This window comes from Leptodactylus fuscus, chromosome 1 (assembly GCF_031893055.1).
Source record: "Leptodactylus fuscus isolate aLepFus1 chromosome 1, aLepFus1.hap2, whole genome shotgun sequence".
Taxonomy (NCBI): domain Eukaryota; kingdom Metazoa; phylum Chordata; class Amphibia; order Anura; family Leptodactylidae; genus Leptodactylus; species Leptodactylus fuscus.
The window spans coordinates 78,667,926-78,689,288 of NC_134265.1; the positions used below are offsets into that span (position 1 = coordinate 78,667,926).

The 21,363-nt window shown below is 41.7% G+C and overlaps 1 protein-coding gene across 1 annotated transcript in view; it reads left to right on the forward strand.

Annotated features, from left to right (window-relative positions):
* HSD17B4 (hydroxysteroid 17-beta dehydrogenase 4) overlaps nucleotides 1–21,363 on the forward strand; it is a 249,032-nt gene that overhangs the window by 122,762 nt on the left and 104,907 nt on the right. Inside the window, exons 15-16 of the mRNA XM_075272298.1 lie at nucleotides 14,607–14,678; nucleotides 17,291–17,394. Coding sequence (XP_075128399.1) covers nucleotides 14,607–14,678; nucleotides 17,291–17,394 — 176 coding nt within the window. The remainder of the gene's footprint in view (nucleotides 1–14,606; nucleotides 14,679–17,290; nucleotides 17,395–21,363) is intronic.

Genomic DNA, 21,363 nt, shown 5'->3' on the forward strand with positions numbered 1-21,363 from the left:
GATTGTAAGTTTGTCTGAGTAAGTATAGAAGGCACATGGCTCACTTTTAGGATAAGTTTTTGGCAGGAGGATTTTTGAGGAAAAAACAAAACGCCAACTTCCCCATTCATTTCAGTGGGAATCAGGCTGACTTTATCAGCTAGGCCATGATAATTTCTTATCCCTTCTATCTTCAGGCCGATTCTGCTTTGCAAACCCTATTGTAATGACTAGGAAGCAGAAGCTGCATCATAGATAAGTCTATTGTCTATGTGTGCGATAATAGTTTTGTGACCGCAGTTAACAATCAATGCTTGCATTTTGTCAGAATTTGTAGGTTTTTGTTTTTCCACCCGTCTCTTGATGATTGACCACAAGTTCTCAATGGGATTAAGATCTGGGGAGTTTCCAGGCCATGGACCCAAAATCTCTATGTTTTTTTCCCTGAGCCATTTAGTTATCACCTTTGCTTTATGGGAAGGTGCTCCATCATGCTGGAAAAGGCATTGTTGATCGCCAAACTGCTCTTGGACGGTTGGGAGAAGTTGATCTTGGAGGACATTCTGGTACCATTCTTTATTCATGGCTGTGTTTTTAGGCAAGACTGTGAGAGAGCCGATTCCCTTGGCTGAGCAGCAACCCCACAGATGAATGGTTTCAGGATGTTTTACAGTTGGCATGAGACAAGACTGGTGGTAGCGCTCACCTCGTCTTCTCCGAATAAGCTGTTTTCCAGATGTCCCAAACAATCGAAAAGGGGATTCATCAGAGAAAATGACTTTACCCCAGTCCTCAGCAGTCCACTCCCTGTACCTTTTGCAGAATATCAGTCTGTCCCTGATGTTTTTTTCTGGAGAGAAGTGGCTTCTTTGCTGCCCTCCTTGAGACCAGGCCTTGCTCCAAGAGTCTCCGCCTCGCAGTGCATGCAGATGCACTCACACCTGCCTGCTGCCATTCCTAAGCAAGCTCTGCACTGCTGGTAGCCCAATCCCGCAGCTGAAACAAGACTGTCCTGACGCTTGCTGGTCTTTCTTGGGCACCCTGGAGCCTTTTTGCCAACAATGGAACCTCTCTCCTTGAAGTTCTTGATGATGCGATAGATTGTTGACTGAGGTGCAATCTTTCTAGCTGCGATACTCTTCCCTGTTAGGCCATTTTTGTGAAGTGCAATGATGACTGCACGTGTTTCTTTAGAGATAACCATGGTTAACAGAAGAGAAACAATGATGCCAAGCACCAGCCTCCTTTTAAAGTGTCCAGTGGTGTCATTCTTACTTAATCATGACAGATTGATCTCCAGCCCTGTCCTCATCAACACCCACACCTGTGTTAATGGAGCAATCACTGAAATGACGTTAGCTGGTCCTTTTAAGGCAGGGCTGCAATGATGTTGAAATGTGTTTTGGGGGATAAAGTTCATTTTCTAGGCAAATATTGACTTTGCAAGTAATAGCTGTTAAGCTGATCACTCTTTATAACATTCTGGAGTATATGCAAATTGCCATTAGGAAAACTGAAGCAGTAGACTTTGTAAAAATTAATATTTGTATCATTCTCAAAACTTTTCACCATGACTGTATATTTAGGAATATACAGTATTTTGAGTAGACCTTAGACCAAAGCTGAGATCTGATAGGAGAAATAGACAGAGGGACTTTGCCTTAGTCGTTGTTCTCCAAGGGCACTATTTCCATTCCCATCTTTTTAGCATACAGCATATTGATCACGTTTTCTGAGAAAATATTTGGTTTACGATGACAATATTTGCTGCTAAACTCCGCACAGTGTTTTTCCACTTGTCCTGAAATGGTCAAGCAATGAAATGCTTTAGTTATTTCAAGCTGATTCTCTGTGGGCACTGTGGTGAGCTTACTGTGGGTAAATGGATTTTCTCCACAAGTGTCATAAGGGCTTTATATGAGACACAAACTGAATTCATCATTTTTTAAGAAGCCTTTAAAAATAAAATGCATGTAAGTCTCCTGTGAAGAGCCCTACTTAGGAAGCTGTTGATATTTTATTGCAGGTCTGCAGCAGTTTTCATGTTCTTCCCCAGTGATGTGTATGTGTTAAATATTCAGCTTGAGAACACCTTGGAGACTCATTTATGTGATCAGCACAATTTCAAGGTTGCACTTTAAAATGTTCTATTTATGACCTTGAAATGGTGGAAACGGTATGGGACATAATGCATTGCTCTGCATTTTACATGCCCAACGATGAGATGTATTCTTCCAAATTGGATTTTGCTGCTACATTGGCCCATGGTTGCAAGTTACGCTAAAAAGACCAAAACCATGCAGATATCACAGTTGTCCTTGTGGATTATACGGATATTTTTTCAGTTGATATATACATTTTTCTGATGGTAACTTTTTTCTTTATGCCATTATATTTTATATAAATGTCCTGGTCTTTCTACTGGACTTTGCATAAGTTTGCAGCATTTTTTCCACACCTGCCTATATGTAAGCATTCTATAAATAGTAGAATTGCTAATAGCCATCTTCTGTCAATTTACAAAATTAAGGGAATGACTTTAGATTAAATCTTTGGTGTAATCTTTGGAGATGTCAGAGAAGATAATATGGCCCCACAGAGTCCTTATCTCTGTCATCCAATCTGTCTGGGATTACATGAAAAGATAGAAGTATTTGATCAAGCCTACGTATAAAGAAGATCTGTGGTTAGTTCTCAAAGATAATTGGAAAAAACTCCCTGATGGTTTTCTTTAAAAACTGTGTACAAATGTATCCTGAAAAAATGTTGCTTTTTGAAGACAAAGGATGGTCACACTTTGTCCATTCACTTCATTTTGTTAATTGACAAAAATAAACCATGAACACACCATTTTTAAAAGTATTCTTTGCAGAATTCTGTCTATAACTTTTGCACATCATTGTATTACTCAACCACACTTCCCAAAACGTTGGAATGCTGTGTAAAATGTGAAGACAGCAAAAATACTATGACGGATTTGGTGCAGTATATGGTATGGTCAGCTTTTCAAGATGTGTAAGCTGACCATGCCATAGGCACTGATGCATCCCTTTAACAAGATGGTTGGCCCTTCTCCTCTTGAGTCTGCAGTACATGGAGGGAGTGGTTTCCATAAATAATTTTAAATTTTGATTTATTTGACCATTTCCGTATGGCTTTAGTCCTTTTTAAATCATCATTGGTCCAGTGCTTCTGGAATGTTTTTATATATGTCTCCTTCCTTGCATGCTATAGCTTTAATTTGCATTTTTGGATTGCATGGTTCACAGATGCTGGCAATCGCAGACTTTCTGTAGACGTGCACACCCTGTTTCGTGACTGATCTAGCAGGGATATTCAGAGTGCAGTTCATTTTAGCAGATGGATATATATATATATATATATATATATATATATATATATATATATATATATATATACATACTAGCTGGTACCCGCGACTTCGTCTGCAGTGTGTCTTTGGGACAGGGGTATTTCAAGTTAATATACTTCGATATACGACATTGTATGATTTGTTATTTTCCACCAGTACATGTAAGTTTTGGGCACAGGATACTCTTGAGCAGCAACATAAAGTTTAGTAACTCCATGCGCCTCTTATTAATAGCAATTAACCCCATCATGTCCCTCACATTAACCATCATGTCCCTCACATTAACCCTTGTGTAAGAGTTACTGATATGTGAGTACTTGGAGGTAATAATTAAGTATCTTCATTATTGAGGTCTTTTATTATTACCTCCATATGTCTCACATATTAGTAACCTTTATATGGGGCACACAGGGGTTAATATGAGGGACATGATGATGGGGTGTATTCCTATTAATGTGAGGCACACAGGGGTTAATATGAGGGACATGATGGGGTGTATTCCTATTAATGTGAGGCACACAGGGGTTAATATGAGGGACATGATGGGGTTTAATCCTATTAACATGAGGCACACAGGGGTTAATATGAGGGACATGATGGGGTGCATTCCTATTAATGTGAGGCACATGGAGTTACTAACACTATACTAATAACCCCAAATGCCTGACATTAATGAGAATAGTAATCCTATGTATCTGTGTGTTTTTCAGTTTCGCTTTGCTAGCAGCTTCCTCTCCTCCTCAGGAAATCTTTGCAGGATGCAGACCACTATAGCAGGCACAGACCTGAACGATTAAGCTCCACCCCCTGGGTTTCCTGCACCCCTCTCAAAGGGGAGTGTCCTTATGCCTCAGCTCTAGCAGAGCACTGAAGGGACACTCGGACTTCCTTTAACTCTTGCAGGTCCTGTTCTGCTGGCATGCCAGTGAAATATGGCAGGAGTGCCACTCTTGGCACGTGTGCCAGGGGTTGCTGACCTCTGCTGTAGAGGGTAATATGAATTTTGTGGCTTGCTATGGTCCAAAGTGTGTGAGATTGCAGAGATAGTGATGTGAGTTTGGGTTTTGTGGGGGTCCTGGGAAAAACATATGTGCGCTATTGTGACGAAAAGTAGCCTATTGCACAATCCAGTGTAGTAACTATGTTTGTGGAAAATTTCAGCCAAATCGGTGGAGCGGGTTTTGCGTGATTTAGGAACAAACATCCAAACAGCCAAACATCCAAACACACAAACCCACAAACATATATTATTAGATAGCATAAGTTTTATCTATAGTAGCTGTTGGTACATTTGGAAAAGTTTCTATTGTTGTTTAATAGAGATGAGCGAACAGTGAAATGTTCGAAGTTCAAAATTCGATTCGAGTAGCCGCTTAGTACTCGACTGTTCGATCGAATATCGAACCCATTATAGTCTATGGGGAAAAAATACTTGTTAAGGGGGAAACCACTATTCGACTCAGGAGGGTCACCAAGTCCACTATGACATCCCAGGAAATGATGCCAACACCCTGGAATGCAACTGGGACAGCAGGGGAAACATGTCTGGGGGCATTCAACATGCCCAAGTGAAATAAGTGATGTAACAGTGAAATAGTGACTGCAGCTCTAGATGTAACTGGAGTATAAGACCTGATGTAACAGCAGAATAGTGACTGCAGCTCTGGAGTTGACTGGAGTATAAGACATGATGTACAGCAGAATAGTAGCAAAAAAGTCAATGGTACCGCACACTCTAAAATTATATGTGGTGCTAGCGAAAAAAGGTCACTATTGGTGACTGACTAAATACTTTTTTGCCCCACTGTATACTCCAAGAGCTGCACTCACTATTCTGCTGTAAATCATGTCTTATGCTCCAGTCACATCTAGAGCTGCAGACACTATTCTGCTCTTACATCATCACTTATACTTCAGTCACATCCAGAGCTGCACTCACTATTCTGCTGTACATCATGTCTTATACTCCAGTCACATCTAGAGCTGCAGACACTATTCTGCTCTTACATCATCACTTATACTGCAGTAACATCTAGAGCTGCACTCATTATTCTGCTGTACATCATGTCTTATACTCCAGTCACCTCCAGAGCTGCAGTCACTATTCTGCTGTTACATCAGGTCTTATACTCCAGTCACAGCCAGTTCTGCTACATCTGAGATGTAGCAGGGTTCAGCACACAGTCCGCTCTGCTGCATCTGAGGGTGTAGCAGAGCACAGCGTGCGCTCAATGCTGCTACATCTGAGATCAGACCAGAATGGCGACTGCTGTGGACCGATCTTAGACTCCGCCTCCTCCGGCAGAACCAGCGTTGATTGGCCGAATGCTGTACTCTGTATGGCATTTGGCCAATCAACGCTGGTCAATGCATTCCTATGGGAAAAAGTCAGCTCCCGCATATCGCAAGCTGACAGGGATCCCGACCAGATAGTGCCCCAAAGAGCTGTGTGACATTCCCACCTAAATAAAGGTAATCCCTAGCTAACCCTTAAATACGAAAGCACACAGAGAAAATGTCCACAGCTTCCAAAAGGCAATTAATTTACATCGGTTTTAACCCCTGAGTGCGCGAAAAACAACATCCTCCGGTTAGGGTAGATAATAATGCATCAAATAGAAAAAAGTTTCAGCACAGAGGGCGTTAATAAAATTTAACTTTTATTTTGGAACCACATTCCATATTCTTTAAAATAAATAGACAAAACAGGAAAAAAAAATATATACACCAGACAAGGGGAGTCAAAAAATAAGAAAACTCACAATGTGTGTATGTGCAGCATTCTGGCCCAAGAACCACATTCCATAAAGAATATGGAATGTGGTTCCAAAATAAAAGTCAAATTTTATTAACGCCCTCTGTGCTGAAACTTTTTTTTATTTGATGCATTATTATCTACCCTAACCGGAAGATGTTGTTTTTCGTGCACTCAGGGGTTAAAACCGATGTAAATTAATTGCCGTTTGGAAGCTGTGGACATTTTCTCTGCATGCTTTCGTATTTAAGGGTTAGCTAGGGATTACCTTTATTTAGGTGGGAATGTCACGCACACTATTGGTGCAAAAAAAGCACCAGGGAAGATGGGAGGGGATACGAATTTTTAGTGAGTTTGCCAAGTGGTATTCGACTGGAATCGAACATCTCGAACAGCCTGATATCCGATCGAACATGTACTCAGTCGAATGCTGTTCGCTCATCTCTTTTATTTAACCATTATGAGGACTCAGTTGAACCATTTAAGCAATGCTATTTCTCTAGACCTTATTCTATCATGTGTATCACAGCATTAATGTGAATGAAGGTTACCATTGTACACCAAGCATTATGTAAAATACATCTAGGTAATTACATTACAGTGCTATCATCTGCACTGCATTACGATTAGTTTATTAACCCCTGTAATGATCACAATGGCCACTCACCAAGCCAAATTGGGCGACACAAAGAACGATCAATAGAGCATTGATGGAAAAGGTGAAATGAAGATGTATCTGCAGACTGCTTAGCATGGCAGTAATAACACCCATGGCTACTCATAGCAGTGAAAACTATTGAAGATGGATCATCCAAGTCTGAGCTGTGTCCTAATCTATTTTTATATCCGGTCACTATAGAGGTCTGTGTCCTTATCCATAACTCTGCATTGTTTTCCAGACTAATCAAGGTATTCTTAAATGGATGTATGTTTTATTAACGGAGAGGACACCAAGGTGTTTTGATGTTCTTAGGTAGTGATTAACCTTCTGCCGCTTTTTTTTATTAAATGGTCTCTGGATCCTGGATATAGTCTGAAGTGGATGCTGCAGCTTATTACGTGCACACTGGGTTGCCCTTCCTACATGTTACCGTCCTTTGCCTTACATTTTGGTAGAATTAAGTTTATGGCACTAGAAACTTTTAAAGACTGTTTTCTACCATTTTTGCACACAATTTATTTTACCCAAAAATTTGATTTACTCTGAAAATACTATATATTACTGATAACAGCTTATATTATTGTCTATTATTGTCACAATTATTCAGACTATTGTATTCTACTGTTTTATTCTGCGCAGAGCTTGCACTTATGTTTGTATATCAATTACCCTAGAGTAAGGTAATCTAGGAAAACTATCTGCTCTTTACCATGTAGGGTGCTGGATGAGCAGTTACGGGTGTGTCTGGCAAACCTGCCGCTTTCTATTGACTACTGGCAGGATTGTGAATGCAGCTCTTGATATTGAGTGCAGGTTTAAAAGTGGCATCAACACAGGATGAAAGAGAGTACCGTATATACTTGAGTATAAGCCAAATTTTTCAGCCCAGTTTTTGTGCTGAAAATGCCTCCCTCGGCTTATACTCGAGTCGGCAAAAAACCCCCAAAAAACATTGGTCTATGACCAGCCACAATATTAATGTATAGAATCTCCCATAAAATAGTGCAAAAAAAAAAAAAAATTTAAAAATAAAAGTTCTAAATCCCTCCTTTCCCTAGAATACATACAAAAGTAGAAAATGACTGTGAAACACATACACATTAGCTATCCCTGTGTCTGAAAGTGCCCGGTCTACTGAATATAGGGGATCTGCAGTGCTCCTGTTCCGTCGGGAAGGGGTTAATAGGAGCACTGCAGATACCCTATATTCAGCCAGGCTGAATTCCAAGTGGGGAAAGAAAAAACAGTCCTCAAGCTCAGGGAAGGGGCAGACAGATAACCAAAACACCCCCTCCCCTTCCCCAGCATCTACTTCACCCAAAAACTGACCATTTTCATTTTTGAAATTTTCCAGTAGCTGCTGCATTTCCCCCCTCGGCTTATACTCGAGTCAATAAGTTTTCCCAGTTTTTTTGTGGTAAAATTAGGGGGGTCGGCTTATACTCAAGTATATACGGTAACCAATGTTTTTTTGCATAGAATGTTGCTTAAAATACGCCAACATTTAGGCCATTTTTCAATGTAACACGACAAAGGGGCATGACTTAACCGTATAACATGGTGTGAACTGTGCCATTTTACACCAAAATAGTGCCAATATTTTGCCAGAAATTTTGACACAAACCAGGCACATGGATAACCTGCCTAAGTTACCCTACATATGCGCTAGATTTAACATACAGGCTTAGCCACTGTGATACATCTGGTGCATTTTAAGACTGCCTGGTCCGATGTTACACTGCCTTATAGTAAATGTGGGGGCACTGTCAGAGCAGGTGGTTTTGGTTATTGGCTCCATCCTCTATTTCTCCACTGTTAATTCTGACTCTCATTGTGACTTCTTCATAAATGGCTGACATTGCTTTTTACATATCATGCTCCGAAATTATATAAATCTATATATTACAGAGCTCCATATCTCTCTATCATATTCTGCTCTCTGTTACAGCAGCAGATATCGCCTAACCGTCTCACTGCACATAACAGAGGTCTTTTGTGGCAGGATGACTAGTTTCAAGCTCACCTACATTGCATTGTTAGCAACCAAAGCTCCATACAGGGCTCTTTAGCAGATTCTTTGCCCTTTTGCGTCCATTTAGAGTTTATTATTAGAGATGAGCGAACACTAAAATGTTCGAGGTTCGAAATTCGATTCGAACAGCCGCTCACTGTTCGAGTGTTCGAATGGGTTTCGAACCCCATTATAGTCTATGGGGAACATAAACTCGTTAAGGGGGAAACCCAAATTCGTGTCTGGAGGGTCACCAAGTCCACTATGACACCCCAGGAAATGATACCAACACCCTGGAATGACACTGGGACAGCAGGGGAAGCATGTCTGGGGGCATAAAAGTCACTTTATTTCATGGAAATCCCTGTCAGTTTGCGATTTTCGCAAGCTAACTTTTCCCCATAGAAATGCATTGGCCAGTGCTGATTGGCCAGAGTACGGAACTCGACCAATCAGCGCTGGCTCTGCTGGAGGAGGCGGAGTCTAAGATAGCTCCACACCAGTCTCCATTCAGGTCCGACCTTAGACTCCGCCTCCTCCGGCAGAGCCAGCGCTGATTGGCCGAAGGCTGGCCAATGCATTCCTATGCGAATGCAGACTTAGCAGTGCTGAGTCAGTTTTGCTCAACTACACATCTGATGCACACTCGGCACTGCTACATCAGATGTAGCAATCTGATGTAGCAGAGCCGAGGGTGCACTAGAACCCCTGTGCAAACTCAGTTCACGCTAATAGAATGCATTGGCCAGCGCTGATTGGCCAATGCATTCTATTAGCCCGATGAAGTAGAGCTGAATGTGTGTGCTAAGCACACACATTCAGCACTGCTTCATCAAGCCAATACAATGCATTAGCCAGTGCTGATTGGCCAGAGTACGGAACTCGACCAATCAGCGCTGGCTCTGCTGGAGGAGGCGGAGTCTAAGATCGCTCCACACCAGTCTCCATTCAGGTCCGACCTTAGACTCCGCCTCCTCCGGCAGAGCCAGCGCTGATTGGCCGAAGGCTGGCCAATGCATTCCTATGCGAATGCAGACTTAGCAGTGCTGAGTCAGTTTTGCTCAACTACACATCTGATGCACACTCGGCACTGCTACATCAGATGTAGCAATCTGATGTAGCAGAGCCGAGGGTGCACTAGAACCCCTGTGCAAACTCAGTTCACGCTAATAGAATGCATTGGCCAGCGCTGATTGGCCAATGCATTCTATTAGCCCGATGAAGTAGAGCTGAATGTGTGTGCTAAGCACACACATTCAGCACTGCTTCATCAAGCCAATACAATGCATTAGCCAGTGCTGATTGGCCAGAGTACGGAATTCGGCCAATCAGCGCTGGCCAATGCATTCTATTAGCCCGATGAAGTAGAGCTGAATGTGTGTGCTAAGCACACACATTCAGCACTGCTTCATCAAGCCAATACAATGCATTAGCCAGTGCTGATTGGCCAGAGTACGGAATTCGGCCAATCAGCGCTGGCCAATGCATTCTATTAGCCCGATGAAGTAGAGCTGAATGTGTGTGCTAAGCACACACATTCAGCACTGCTTCATCAAGCCAATACAATGCATTAGCCAGTGCTGATTGGCCAGAGTACGGAATTCGGCCAATCAGCGCTGGCCAATGCATTCTATTAGCCCGATGAAGTAGAGCTGAATGTGTGTGCTAAGCACACACATTCAGCACTGCTTCATCAAGCCAATACAATGCATTAGCCAGTGCTGATTGGCCAGAGTACGGAATTCGGCCAATCAGCGCTGGCCAATGCATTCTATTAGCCCGATGAAGTAGAGCTGAATGTGTGTGCTAAGCACACACATTCAGCACTGCTTCATCAAGCCAATACAATGCATTAGCCAGTGCTGATTGGCCAGAGTACGGAATTCGGCCAATCAGCGCTGGCTCTGCTGGAGGAGGCGGAGTCTAAGGTCGGACCTGAATGGAGACTGGTGTGGAGCGATCTTAGACTCCGCCTCCTCCAGCAGAGCCAGCGCTGATTGGCCGAATTCCGTACTCTGGCCAATCAGCACTGGCTAATGCATTGTATTGGCGTGATGAAGCAGTGCTGAATGTGTGTGCTTAGCACACACATTCAGCTCTACTTCATCGGGCTAATAGAATGCATTGGCCAGCGCTGATTGGCCGAATTCCGTACTCTGGCCAATCAGTGCTGGCCAATGCATTCTATTAGCTTGATGAAGCAGAGTGTGCACAAGGGTTCAAGCGCACCCTCGGCTCTGATGTAGCAGAGCCGAGGCTGCACAAGGGTTCAAGCGCACCCTCGGCTCTGATGTAGGAGAGCCGAGGGTGCACTTGAACCCTTGTGCAGCCTCGGCTCTGCTACATCAGAGCCGAGGGTGCGCTTGAACCCTTGTGCACACTCTGCTTCATCAAGCTAATAGAATGCATTGGCCAGCGCTGATTGGCCAATGTATTCTATTAGCCTGATGAAGTAGAGCTGAATGTGTGTGCTAAGCACACACATTCAGCTCTACTTCATCGGGCTAATAGAATGCATTGGCCAGCGCTGATTGGTCGAGTTCCGTACTCTGGCCAATCAGCGCTGGCTCTGCTGGAGGAGGCGGAGTCTAAGATCGCTCCACACCAGTCTCCATTCAGGTCCGACCTTAGACTCCGCCTCCTCCAGCAGAGCCAGCGCTGATTGGCCGAATTCCGTACTCTGGCCAATCAGCACTGGCTAATGCATTGTATTGGCGTGATGAAGCAGTGCTGAATGTGTGTGCTTAGCACACACATTCAGCTCTACTTCATCGGGCTAATAGAATGCATTGGCCAATCAGCGCTGGCCAATGCATTCTATTAGCGTGAACTGAGTTTGCACAGGGGTTCTAGTGCACCCTCGGCTCTGCTACATCAGATTGCTACATCTGATGTAGCAGTGCCGAGTGTGCATCAGATGTGTAGTTGAGCAAAACTGACTCAGCACTGCTAAGTCTCTGCATTCGCATAGGAATGCATTGGCCAGCCTTCGGCCAATCAGCGCTGGCTCTGCCGGAGGAGGCGGAGTCTAAGGTCGGACCTGAATGGAGACTGGTGTGGAGCGATCTTAGACTCCGCCTCCTCCAGCAGAGCCAGCGCTGATTGGTCGAGTTCCGTACTCTGGCCAATCAGCGCTGGCCAATGCATTCTATTAGCCCGATGAAGTAGAGCTGAATGTGTGTGCTTAGCACACACATTCAGCTCTACTTCATCAGGCTAATAGAATACATTGGCCAATCAGCGCTGGCCAATGCATTCTATTAGCTTGATGAAGCAGAGTGTGCACAAGGGTTCAAGCGCACCCTCGGCTCTGATGTAGCAGAGCTGAGGGTGCACAAGGGTTCAAGTGCACCCTCGGCTCTCCTACATCAGAGCCGAGGGTGCGCTTGAACCCTTGTGCAGCCTCGGCTCTGCTACATCAGAGCCGAGGGTGCGCTTGAACCCTTGTGCACACTCTGCTTCATCAAGCTAATAGAATGCATTGGCCAGCACTGATTGGCCAGAGTACGGAATTCGGCCAATCAGCGCTGGCCAATGCATCCCTATGGGAAAAAGTTTGTCTCACAAAAATCACAATTACACACCCGATAGAGCCCCAAAAAGTTATTTTTAATAACATTCCCCCCTAAATAAAGGTTATCCCTAGCTATCCCTGCCTGTACAGCTATCCCTGTCTCATAGTCACAAAGTTCACATTCTCATATGACCCGGATTTGAAATCCACTATTCGTCTAAAATGGAGGTCACCTGATTTCGGCAGCCAATGACTTTTTCCAATTTTTTTCAATGCCCCCAGTGTCGTAGTTCCTGTCCCACCTCCCCTGCGCTGTTATTGGTGCAAAAAAGGCGCCAGGGAAGGTGGGAGGGGAATCGAATTTTGGCGCACTTTACCACGTGGTGTTCGATTCGATTCGAACATGGCGAACACCCTGATATCCGATCGAACATGTGTTCGATAGAACACTGTTCGCTCATCTCTATTTATTATATTTCCAACTTCAGATAGGTTCTTTGGAAATGTTGCAAATCTCCTTTTTATCCATTTTTCTGTGTTCTCAATCACTGCTTACAACCAGCCTTATCTGCGGTGTGAATGCAGGCTGGTGACAGTCTGCAATCTGTTTCTGAAATAATTTCATCTGTCCTTATGTGCTATATTGAATTTCCTGCCAGTGGAGTTCATGGTTCGCCGGTCTCTTGTGAATTATTTTATGTTGGCTTCATTATGAGGTCAGGATTGGAAGTTGTTTTAATTACACAGAGAAGAAATAAAATTACATTGATTAATCAGCGGTTGTGGTGAAATGTAGGCAGGACCATGCTGGATGGCATCTGCAGCTCAATGAAATGGACTAGGGTAATAATATCTTACATTTCGCTCAGAAATTATTGAATGGCTTGCAGTTAACCTGATGCTGCTCATTGGCTGCAGTTCTTTTAAGCTCTCTAAACGGAGGTCGAGGAAAAAGAGAATTGGCGTTTTATTTAACTTGCCGATCTTTGGTGTATCTGGAAGATGAACCAGTATTAGTAACCAGTTTAGCAGCTTACCCTTGAACGTAAGGTTAAGATGCAAATACCGTGACAACTTTGGGGAATACTTTAGATTTCGGGATCGCCATAGCTTGGTCGAGATGACTAGCACATCAGGAAGTTCCAAAATATTACAACACAGTGATTCAGTCCAAAACTGACCGCAACCAGTCCTTCTATTTTGACTGCAAATGCCATATACATAACAGCACAAAAATAAATCCTCAACTATCCGACTACTACCTAGAGATTCAGTGTCCCTGACTGTGAGACCCCAGACCTACTACCCAGTATTTCCACAAACTCAGTATTTCATACCAACTCATGAGGTTTTGTCTGCTACAGGCCCTGGCAGCATCTGCTTCTTACCCAGACAGGGAGCATTATAGGAAGGGTTAACACATCACTTATGGAATTCTTCTACTTGGTTGCTAATTCGGCGCACTTTCCCAGATTCTTCTCTCACATATAAATAGGTAAAAGAAACACTGCTCAAGAAACTTTACTAGCGCTAATCAGGGCTCAAAAACTGAAAGCAGTATGCATGGAAAAAGATATAAAAAAATATAGATGGCCTGGAGAAGAGACTGAATTATCGGTTCTAACCTGAGAGCAGGTCTATAACCTAGACAACCAACTGTGAACATTGAAAAGAGAGATTTAGCTGTATCTGACAAAAGGCACAAGATAGATGAAGCAATGTAAAGAGTAAACAGCTCTACTAGAAGTCTGAATATGATCCTTGAGAAAGGACGCTCTTCTGCTAATTTACGTAGGGATAGGGGGATAAAAGAATGATTTTTACTGAATGGCGGTCCGCAATAAGAAATACCTCATTGTAAACTGTGCTGACACCCCTACAAGGCACTGGGATTTGTTTATATCTCAATTTTGGTGTGACAGACTCTATATTAAGCAATAACTTTCAGTCTCCTTTTTTGGGAGTTTTGGTTACTCTGAAGTTATCTTTCATCAGATAGTTCAACAGGCAGAAGTCTTAAATTCGTAATGTCTAACATCAAGGTCTGCCTGTGGAACAGAACACATTTTTTGATAAGAGCTGGGAAACTTTTCTCGGCAAACTTGCCAGTTACATCAATTTTGTGATGTTTTTTTTTCCCTCCTCCTGTACATTTTCAGTAAAAAGCTTTTATCCAAGGTTTATCATAGATTTGTAGGCTCAGCATATCTGTAAAAATATGCCTAGCACCTTCTGGACTGCATAGCATTATTTTCCTGTTGTTGCTGACATTTTTTTCTAATACTTTGCATTATTTTGTATTTCTTTTTACAGGAGAGATGCGCTCAGAGGGCGTAGTGGCAGACGTATTGGACAAAGGCTCAGGCGCCATCATTCTGCTCGATGGTACGTACAGTATGACGGTATTGATGAAATGGTTAATGACTCCTACTAGGAAGCAAATTGTGCTTCTCACTCATTGAAAGTTGTTAGTTTTATTAGAGTACACATCTCCATATAGTTTGCTTTCACTTTTTCTCCTTAATACAGAACTCTGTCAAAAGCATTTCACACCAAAGCAATTTGCAGTTAGAATTACTAGAGGAGTAGACGGCATTCACATTTCTGATCGAAGTGAAGGTCGTTTCAGGCGGTAAAGAGAACGGTGGCTGAGAATTACTAATGAGGTGTAGAGGAGAGAAGAAGAGCGCGCCCAGATTATGGGATGTAATCTATACATCAGATGTCTTCATATCCTCTGTTCTGATACATTCTGAAATCTGACAGCCTACATCTGTACCCACCGAAGTCCCAGATTCATATTAAATAATGTGCTCCAGCTTTAAAGGGACACAGCCTGGCCTGAAGACTGTCTTATCTGCTGCGAAGTAAACAACCAGAAAAAGTAGTAATCTGCTGAAAAGCAGCCTAATATATACAGAGTGCATTCTGTATACACGTGCCTATGCAGTAAGGTGCAGAACTGTATTTACAGAAGCATTCTCAATTTATTTTTATTAACCCAAACTGTAGAAAGTGAGTATTTTCACAGAAGATCTTTCCAAATAATGATAAATATTGCATTGTCTCACTATGTATAATTGGTTTATATTAAAGTCCTACGGGAGACTAGATAACATTGGGTGCAAAGTATATCAATGGCTTCACTTGATTGTATGGAGTAGAAATGTCGCACCATATTTAAACTATATTTTGCGACTTTTTTGCCTCCTGCCACTTTTGAAAAAGAGGTGAGAAAAGGGGTCTCTAGGCATTTACTGTGTGGCGAGAGACCCCAAGAAGTTAAGATTGATAGGGATCAGTTAGAGCTTGGGTTGCCTCCTTTTATTTTCGCTGGATAGTTGTATTAAAATGGAGTTTTTCTGGACAGCCCCTTTGGGGGGTTGTTCCACCTGTTCGAGCTGTTTTATATATTAGTGTATGCGTTCATAGATTTAGGTATATCTATTTAGATCTGTATTGGAAAATACTATAAAAATATCAGTTACTATACGTAGCTTAACAACCCGACTCTGTAAGGTCCCTAAATTTGAGAATTTCTCCTGCTCACTAGTGTGATTAGAATAGTCAATGACAGTGTTTGGTATTCCATGAATGAAGTCCATAAATCTCCATTACTAATGAGATGTTGGCCGTAGGGTGGCAGCTCCCATGATGATCAGAAGAATGGCTGCTTTATGTTAGATGGTTTTTTGTGTTTACTATGCTATGAATAACTGTTTTTGCAGAAAGACAGGTTTATACATCTGTTCTTCGCTGAAGGATTCACTAGAATGAATACCTTTTTATTTGGTGGTGTCTTAGTTACTAGATTGACTTTTCAGTCTCTAATATGTATTCTCAAATCCAGAAATAAAATATTTATTCCAGCGTGGTACATCTTCCTTTTAATGATTGTGTTGGTTTGCAACCATCTAGAGGCATGGAAACGATTGAGAATGGTTAATAATTGACACAGATAAATGTGCAGGATGTCAGCTTGTGTATCCTCCATTTTGGATTCCAGGGCCATGTGATGCCATGCCTGCAGCCATTTTACATTTCTCTTTGTTTAGAAAGCCCATCATCCCTGCCCCCCCCCCATACCTTAATGGGATGAGCTCATCTCCTTTTCTTATCCAATAGCCATGTGCCAGAAGTACTATACAATTTTGCCACCAATCATGTTATGCTACTTATACTAGTCCAACCTGTTCTCTGTCTACAAACTGTATTTAGACTACCTTTTTCCCTCCATCAAAGCAGAACCCACTATATACACAATAGCTGTTTGTATGTGTTTCTCTAAGCTAGCTTATACACTAGCTTTTATAAATTTGGACTTCAATATGGTGATACTTAGAGCAGGTTGAGCTCACACTAGAGACCCCACAGTCCTAAGAGTAAAGAAAGCACTGATTTAGCACATTGTCCGCTTCTAAGTTTTTTGAGCTGAGTTGTGCCATGAATACCTGCACAGAGGGTAGTGTTGTGCTGTGTTGCTAGTGAAAACTACCAATGTTCCATCTTAGGATTGATTGGAGTCCTAAAGGTTGAATCCCCTATAATTATAATAGAATGGCATATCCCAGCAATATGTCATTGTTTTATAACATGGAAAACCCCATTATATTTTGCCTAAAAAATGGTCTTAATATAGATATTTCCTTCCTTCTTTTTTACTCTTGGGTCAGTGTATTTCCAGTTGAAATGGTAGGACTATTTTTTTCCATCAAAACAAGTATTGCTTCTAGTGTCAGATGTAGAATAACAACAATGTAGATGTAACAAAACTGAATAATTAGGTCTCTAAATGTATTTTCTAATGTATTTGTGTTTCCATCTCTAGCTAGGATATCATGCGTAAGATAGTGGTGGACTGTTTCTAACATGTCTTATGATTTCCTTATCCCCCCCTTCATATTCTTCTTTGTCTTCTCTTGTTACGTGTACACTTAGATTACAACATAAAGAAACAGAAATCCAATTATTTGTGACTTTTTTTTCTTTTTTTCTAGTAAACACTTACTGCGGCACTGAACTCATCTGCTATAACCAGTTTTCTGTCTTTGTGGTTGGCGCTGGTGGATTTGGTGGGAAAAGGTCATCTGCCAAGGCCAAGGTATGTATAATATACAAAGCACAATTTTATCTGCTTGTACTACTTCTACATACTGAATGTTAATGTTCCGTTTCAGCACATTATCCACTCATATCACTCTTGCCTTTTGAAAGTCGACCAATTAAAATGTTTATTGAACAGCATGTAACCAAAAGTCACTGTGAACGTTATTAGTGCTAAAATCTGGCTTCTCAGGTTTGCTTTTAACTAAACTGTATGGTGTTCTCTATCTAAAAAAGAAATAATTATCGATTTTACAGCAAAATCTTCAAAAATGTAGGTGTGAAGAAAACCTTTTACAGGGAACATTCAATAAAGTATGCAGATGTAATTTTATAGAGCAAAAACTCTGAGCCCTGTATATTCTTCTAGAGGAAGATTGAGTATAATTTGTATATAAATGTTCTTGCAACTTACTTGCAATTACTCTCATAGGGTGACATAGTCTATACTCCTGTTGTTTTAAGAAGATTGGTGGGAAACTGATGAAAATTGCCCTAAATGTAAAGGGCCATTGGCAGATTGGTATCATGTGACATAAAAATGCCCCAAACTGAGATGGTGGTGGGAAGAGGTGTGGAATTGTGTGCTTGCTATAGTCAGAACTAAAAATACTTATGATCTTATGTTATGTTTTTTGGGTGATCCTATGGTTTTAAACATCCAACTCAGTATAATAACTCAGTAGTTCAATTACTCTTTATGTCACAAAAATTAATGACTAAAGATTGGCTCTTTGGACAAAATCGGATGGATTGGAAAGCGATGGTTAATAATTGGCTCAAGCATGAGGTTAATCCTATCCTTCCTATCCTACTCCTACTAATATTATAAATGTGAAAGTTTGGATGTTTGTTCCTTCAATCACGCAAAAACGGCTGAACGGATTTGAATGAAATTTGGCACATAGATAGATTGTAACCTCGATTAAAACATAGGCTACTTTTTATCCCGGTAAATTACGTGTCTTCACGACTGCTATGAACGAATTTATGTTCTTACTAGATTAAAGGACCCGTGATGACATCATCAAAGGTCCTCTATCGTCTAGGATAGGATCATACTACTGTGTTGGCGGAGCTATATAGGATTGAACAGGACAGTGTGGAAGTTGCTGAGAATGGCGTCTAATGGAAGGTTAGGAGAGAAGAGAACGTGCAGGCTGTGTGTGGGCAAGAGAGGTATATGGGGTGTAGGCTTTGTGTGAGCAAGAGGGGGGAATGTGAGGTTTAGGCTCTGATGGGGGATGAGAACTGTGCCAAATTTCATCCAAATCCATGCAGCCGTTTATAACACAGAAACTTCTCAGACACTGACATAAGAAAACCCCTTTCATCCAAATTGCCAGATGTAGCAGAGCTTATGCAGAGATGTAGCACAGCTGGGTATGCTGTCCATATGCAGAGATGTAGCAGAGCCAAAACGCCGGAGCAGGCGGATCATCGACAGCATCAATTGGCTAAATATAAGCGGATCATCGAGAACAACAACACACAGACGAAGTCGCGGGCGGAGGCTAGGAGTAATATATGACAAGATATCTCATCTTCTCTTGGTTTAGGACTTACTGCCAAAGATTGTAATCCCAACAGCCCCTCAGTAGTGAATAGGGCACCGGTCACCAAAGCGCTTCTCTGATGCTTTGTTCAGAAGGAGGCTTTAGGGGAACTTTTAATCCCCTGATCCCTGAGGGTATGGCAGTCAGACCCTCCCAGTGATCTGACACTTAAGTGTCCCTAGTAGCTCAACTGCTTTAATGGGACATCTTACACCCTATCCTATACCGATCCACTTTGAAGTAGATCTGTATAGGATAGGGGGTATGATGCTGTGTTTGGAGAAGATGTGTGTGGGCGCATATAATCATACATGTAGATAGATAGATAGATAAATAGATAGATTATATATAATATATACAGTCCTATGAAAAAGTTTGGGCACCCCTATTAATCTTAATCATTTTTAGTTCTAAATATTTTGGTGTTTATAACAGCCATTTCAGTTTGATATATCTAATAACTGATGGACACAGTAATATTTCAGGATTGAAATGAGGTTTATTGTACTAACAGAAAATGTGCAATATGCATTAAACCAAAATTTGACCGGTGCAAAAGTATGGGCACCTCAACAGAAAAGTGACATTAATATTTAGTACATCCTCCTTTTGCAAAGATAACAGCCTCTAGTCGCTTCCTGTAGCTTTTAATCAGTTCCTGGATCCTGGATAAAGGTATTTTGGACAAACAATTCAAGTTCAGTTAAGTTAGATGGTCGCCGAGCATGGACAGCCCGCTTCAAATCATCCCACAGATGTTCAATGATATTCAGGTCTGGGGACTGGGATGGCCATTCCAGAACATTGTAATTGTTCCTCTGCATGAATGCCTGAGGATTTGGAGCGGTGTTTTGGATCATTGTCTTGCTGAAATATCCATCCCCGGCGTAACTTCAACTTCGTCACTGATTCTTGAACATTATTCTCAAGAATCTGCTGATACTGAGTGGAATCCATGCGACCCTCAACTTTAACAAGATTCCCGATGCCGGCATTGGCCACACAGCCCCAAAGCATGATGGAACCTCCACCAAATTTTACAGTGGGTAGCATGTGTTTTTCTTGGAATGCTGTTTCTTTTTGGACGCCATGCATAACGCCTTTTTTTTTATAACCAAACAACTCAATTTTTGTTTCCAAAATGAAGCTGCCTTGTCCAAATGTGCTTTTTCATACCTCAGGCAACTCTATTTGTGGCGTACGTGCAGAAACGGCTTCTTTCTCATCACTCTCCCATACAGCTTCTATTTGTGCAAAGTGCGCTGTATAGTTGACCGATGCACAGTGACACCATCTGCAGCAAGATGATGCTGCAGCTCTTTGGAGGTGGTCTGTGGATTGTCCTTGACTGTTCTCACCATTCTTCTTCTCTGCCTTTCTGATATTTTTCTTGGCCTGCCACTTCTGGGCTTAACAAGAACTGTCCCTGTGGTCTTCCATTTCCTTACTATGTTCCTCACAGTGGAAACTGACAGGTTAAATCTCTGAGACAAATTTTTGTATCCTTCCCCTGAACAACTATGTTGAACAATCTTTGTTTTCAGATCATTTGAGAGTTGTTTTGAGTAGCCCATGATGCCACTCTTCAGAGGAGATTCAAATAGGAGATCAACTTGCAATTGGCCACCTTAAATACCTTTTCTTATGATTGGATACATCTGGCTATGAAGTTCAAAGCTCACTGAGGTTACAAAACCAATTTTGTGCTTCAGTAAGTCAGTAAAAAGTAGTTAGGGGAATTCAAATCAATAAAATGATAAGGGTGCCCATACTTTTGCACCGGTCAAATTTTGGTTTAATGCATATTGCACATTTTCTGTTAGTACAATAAACCTTATTTCAATCCTGAAATATTACTGTGTCCATCAGTTATTAGATATATCAAACTGAAATGGCTGTTGCAAACACCAAAATATTTAGAACAAAAAATGATTAAGATTAATAGGGGTGCCCAAACTTTTTCATAGGACTGTATAATAAGTCAGGCATGTTGTTCAGGGTTGCTTGCTATAGAGGGCAGCAAACAGAGGCACTGTCTCCCTGTTTACATCTTGGGAGACAGATTTGCATATTCTTCCCATATTCCTTTGCAGTGGAGCAACTATGGCTATAAGTCTCCACACACCTGAGAAGGTGGTGTCTCCCTAAGGAGTGACGTTATCCCCACAATATAATATATAATGTGTGTGTTTTCTATTATGTCAGTATTTTCATGTAAAAACTGTTTAAATGTCCCAGGATTCATGGACAACCCGAGTGCTGCCTCCCCTGCTTGCATAGCAGTTGACCGATCTCTGAAATTCATTCATAAATTCTTTATGTATGAAGATTCGCACAGCATCAGCCGCTGAGTGTGATGGGGGAAATAAGACTTACCGGATTACTCTAGTTGTGATGGTATTTAATCCGCC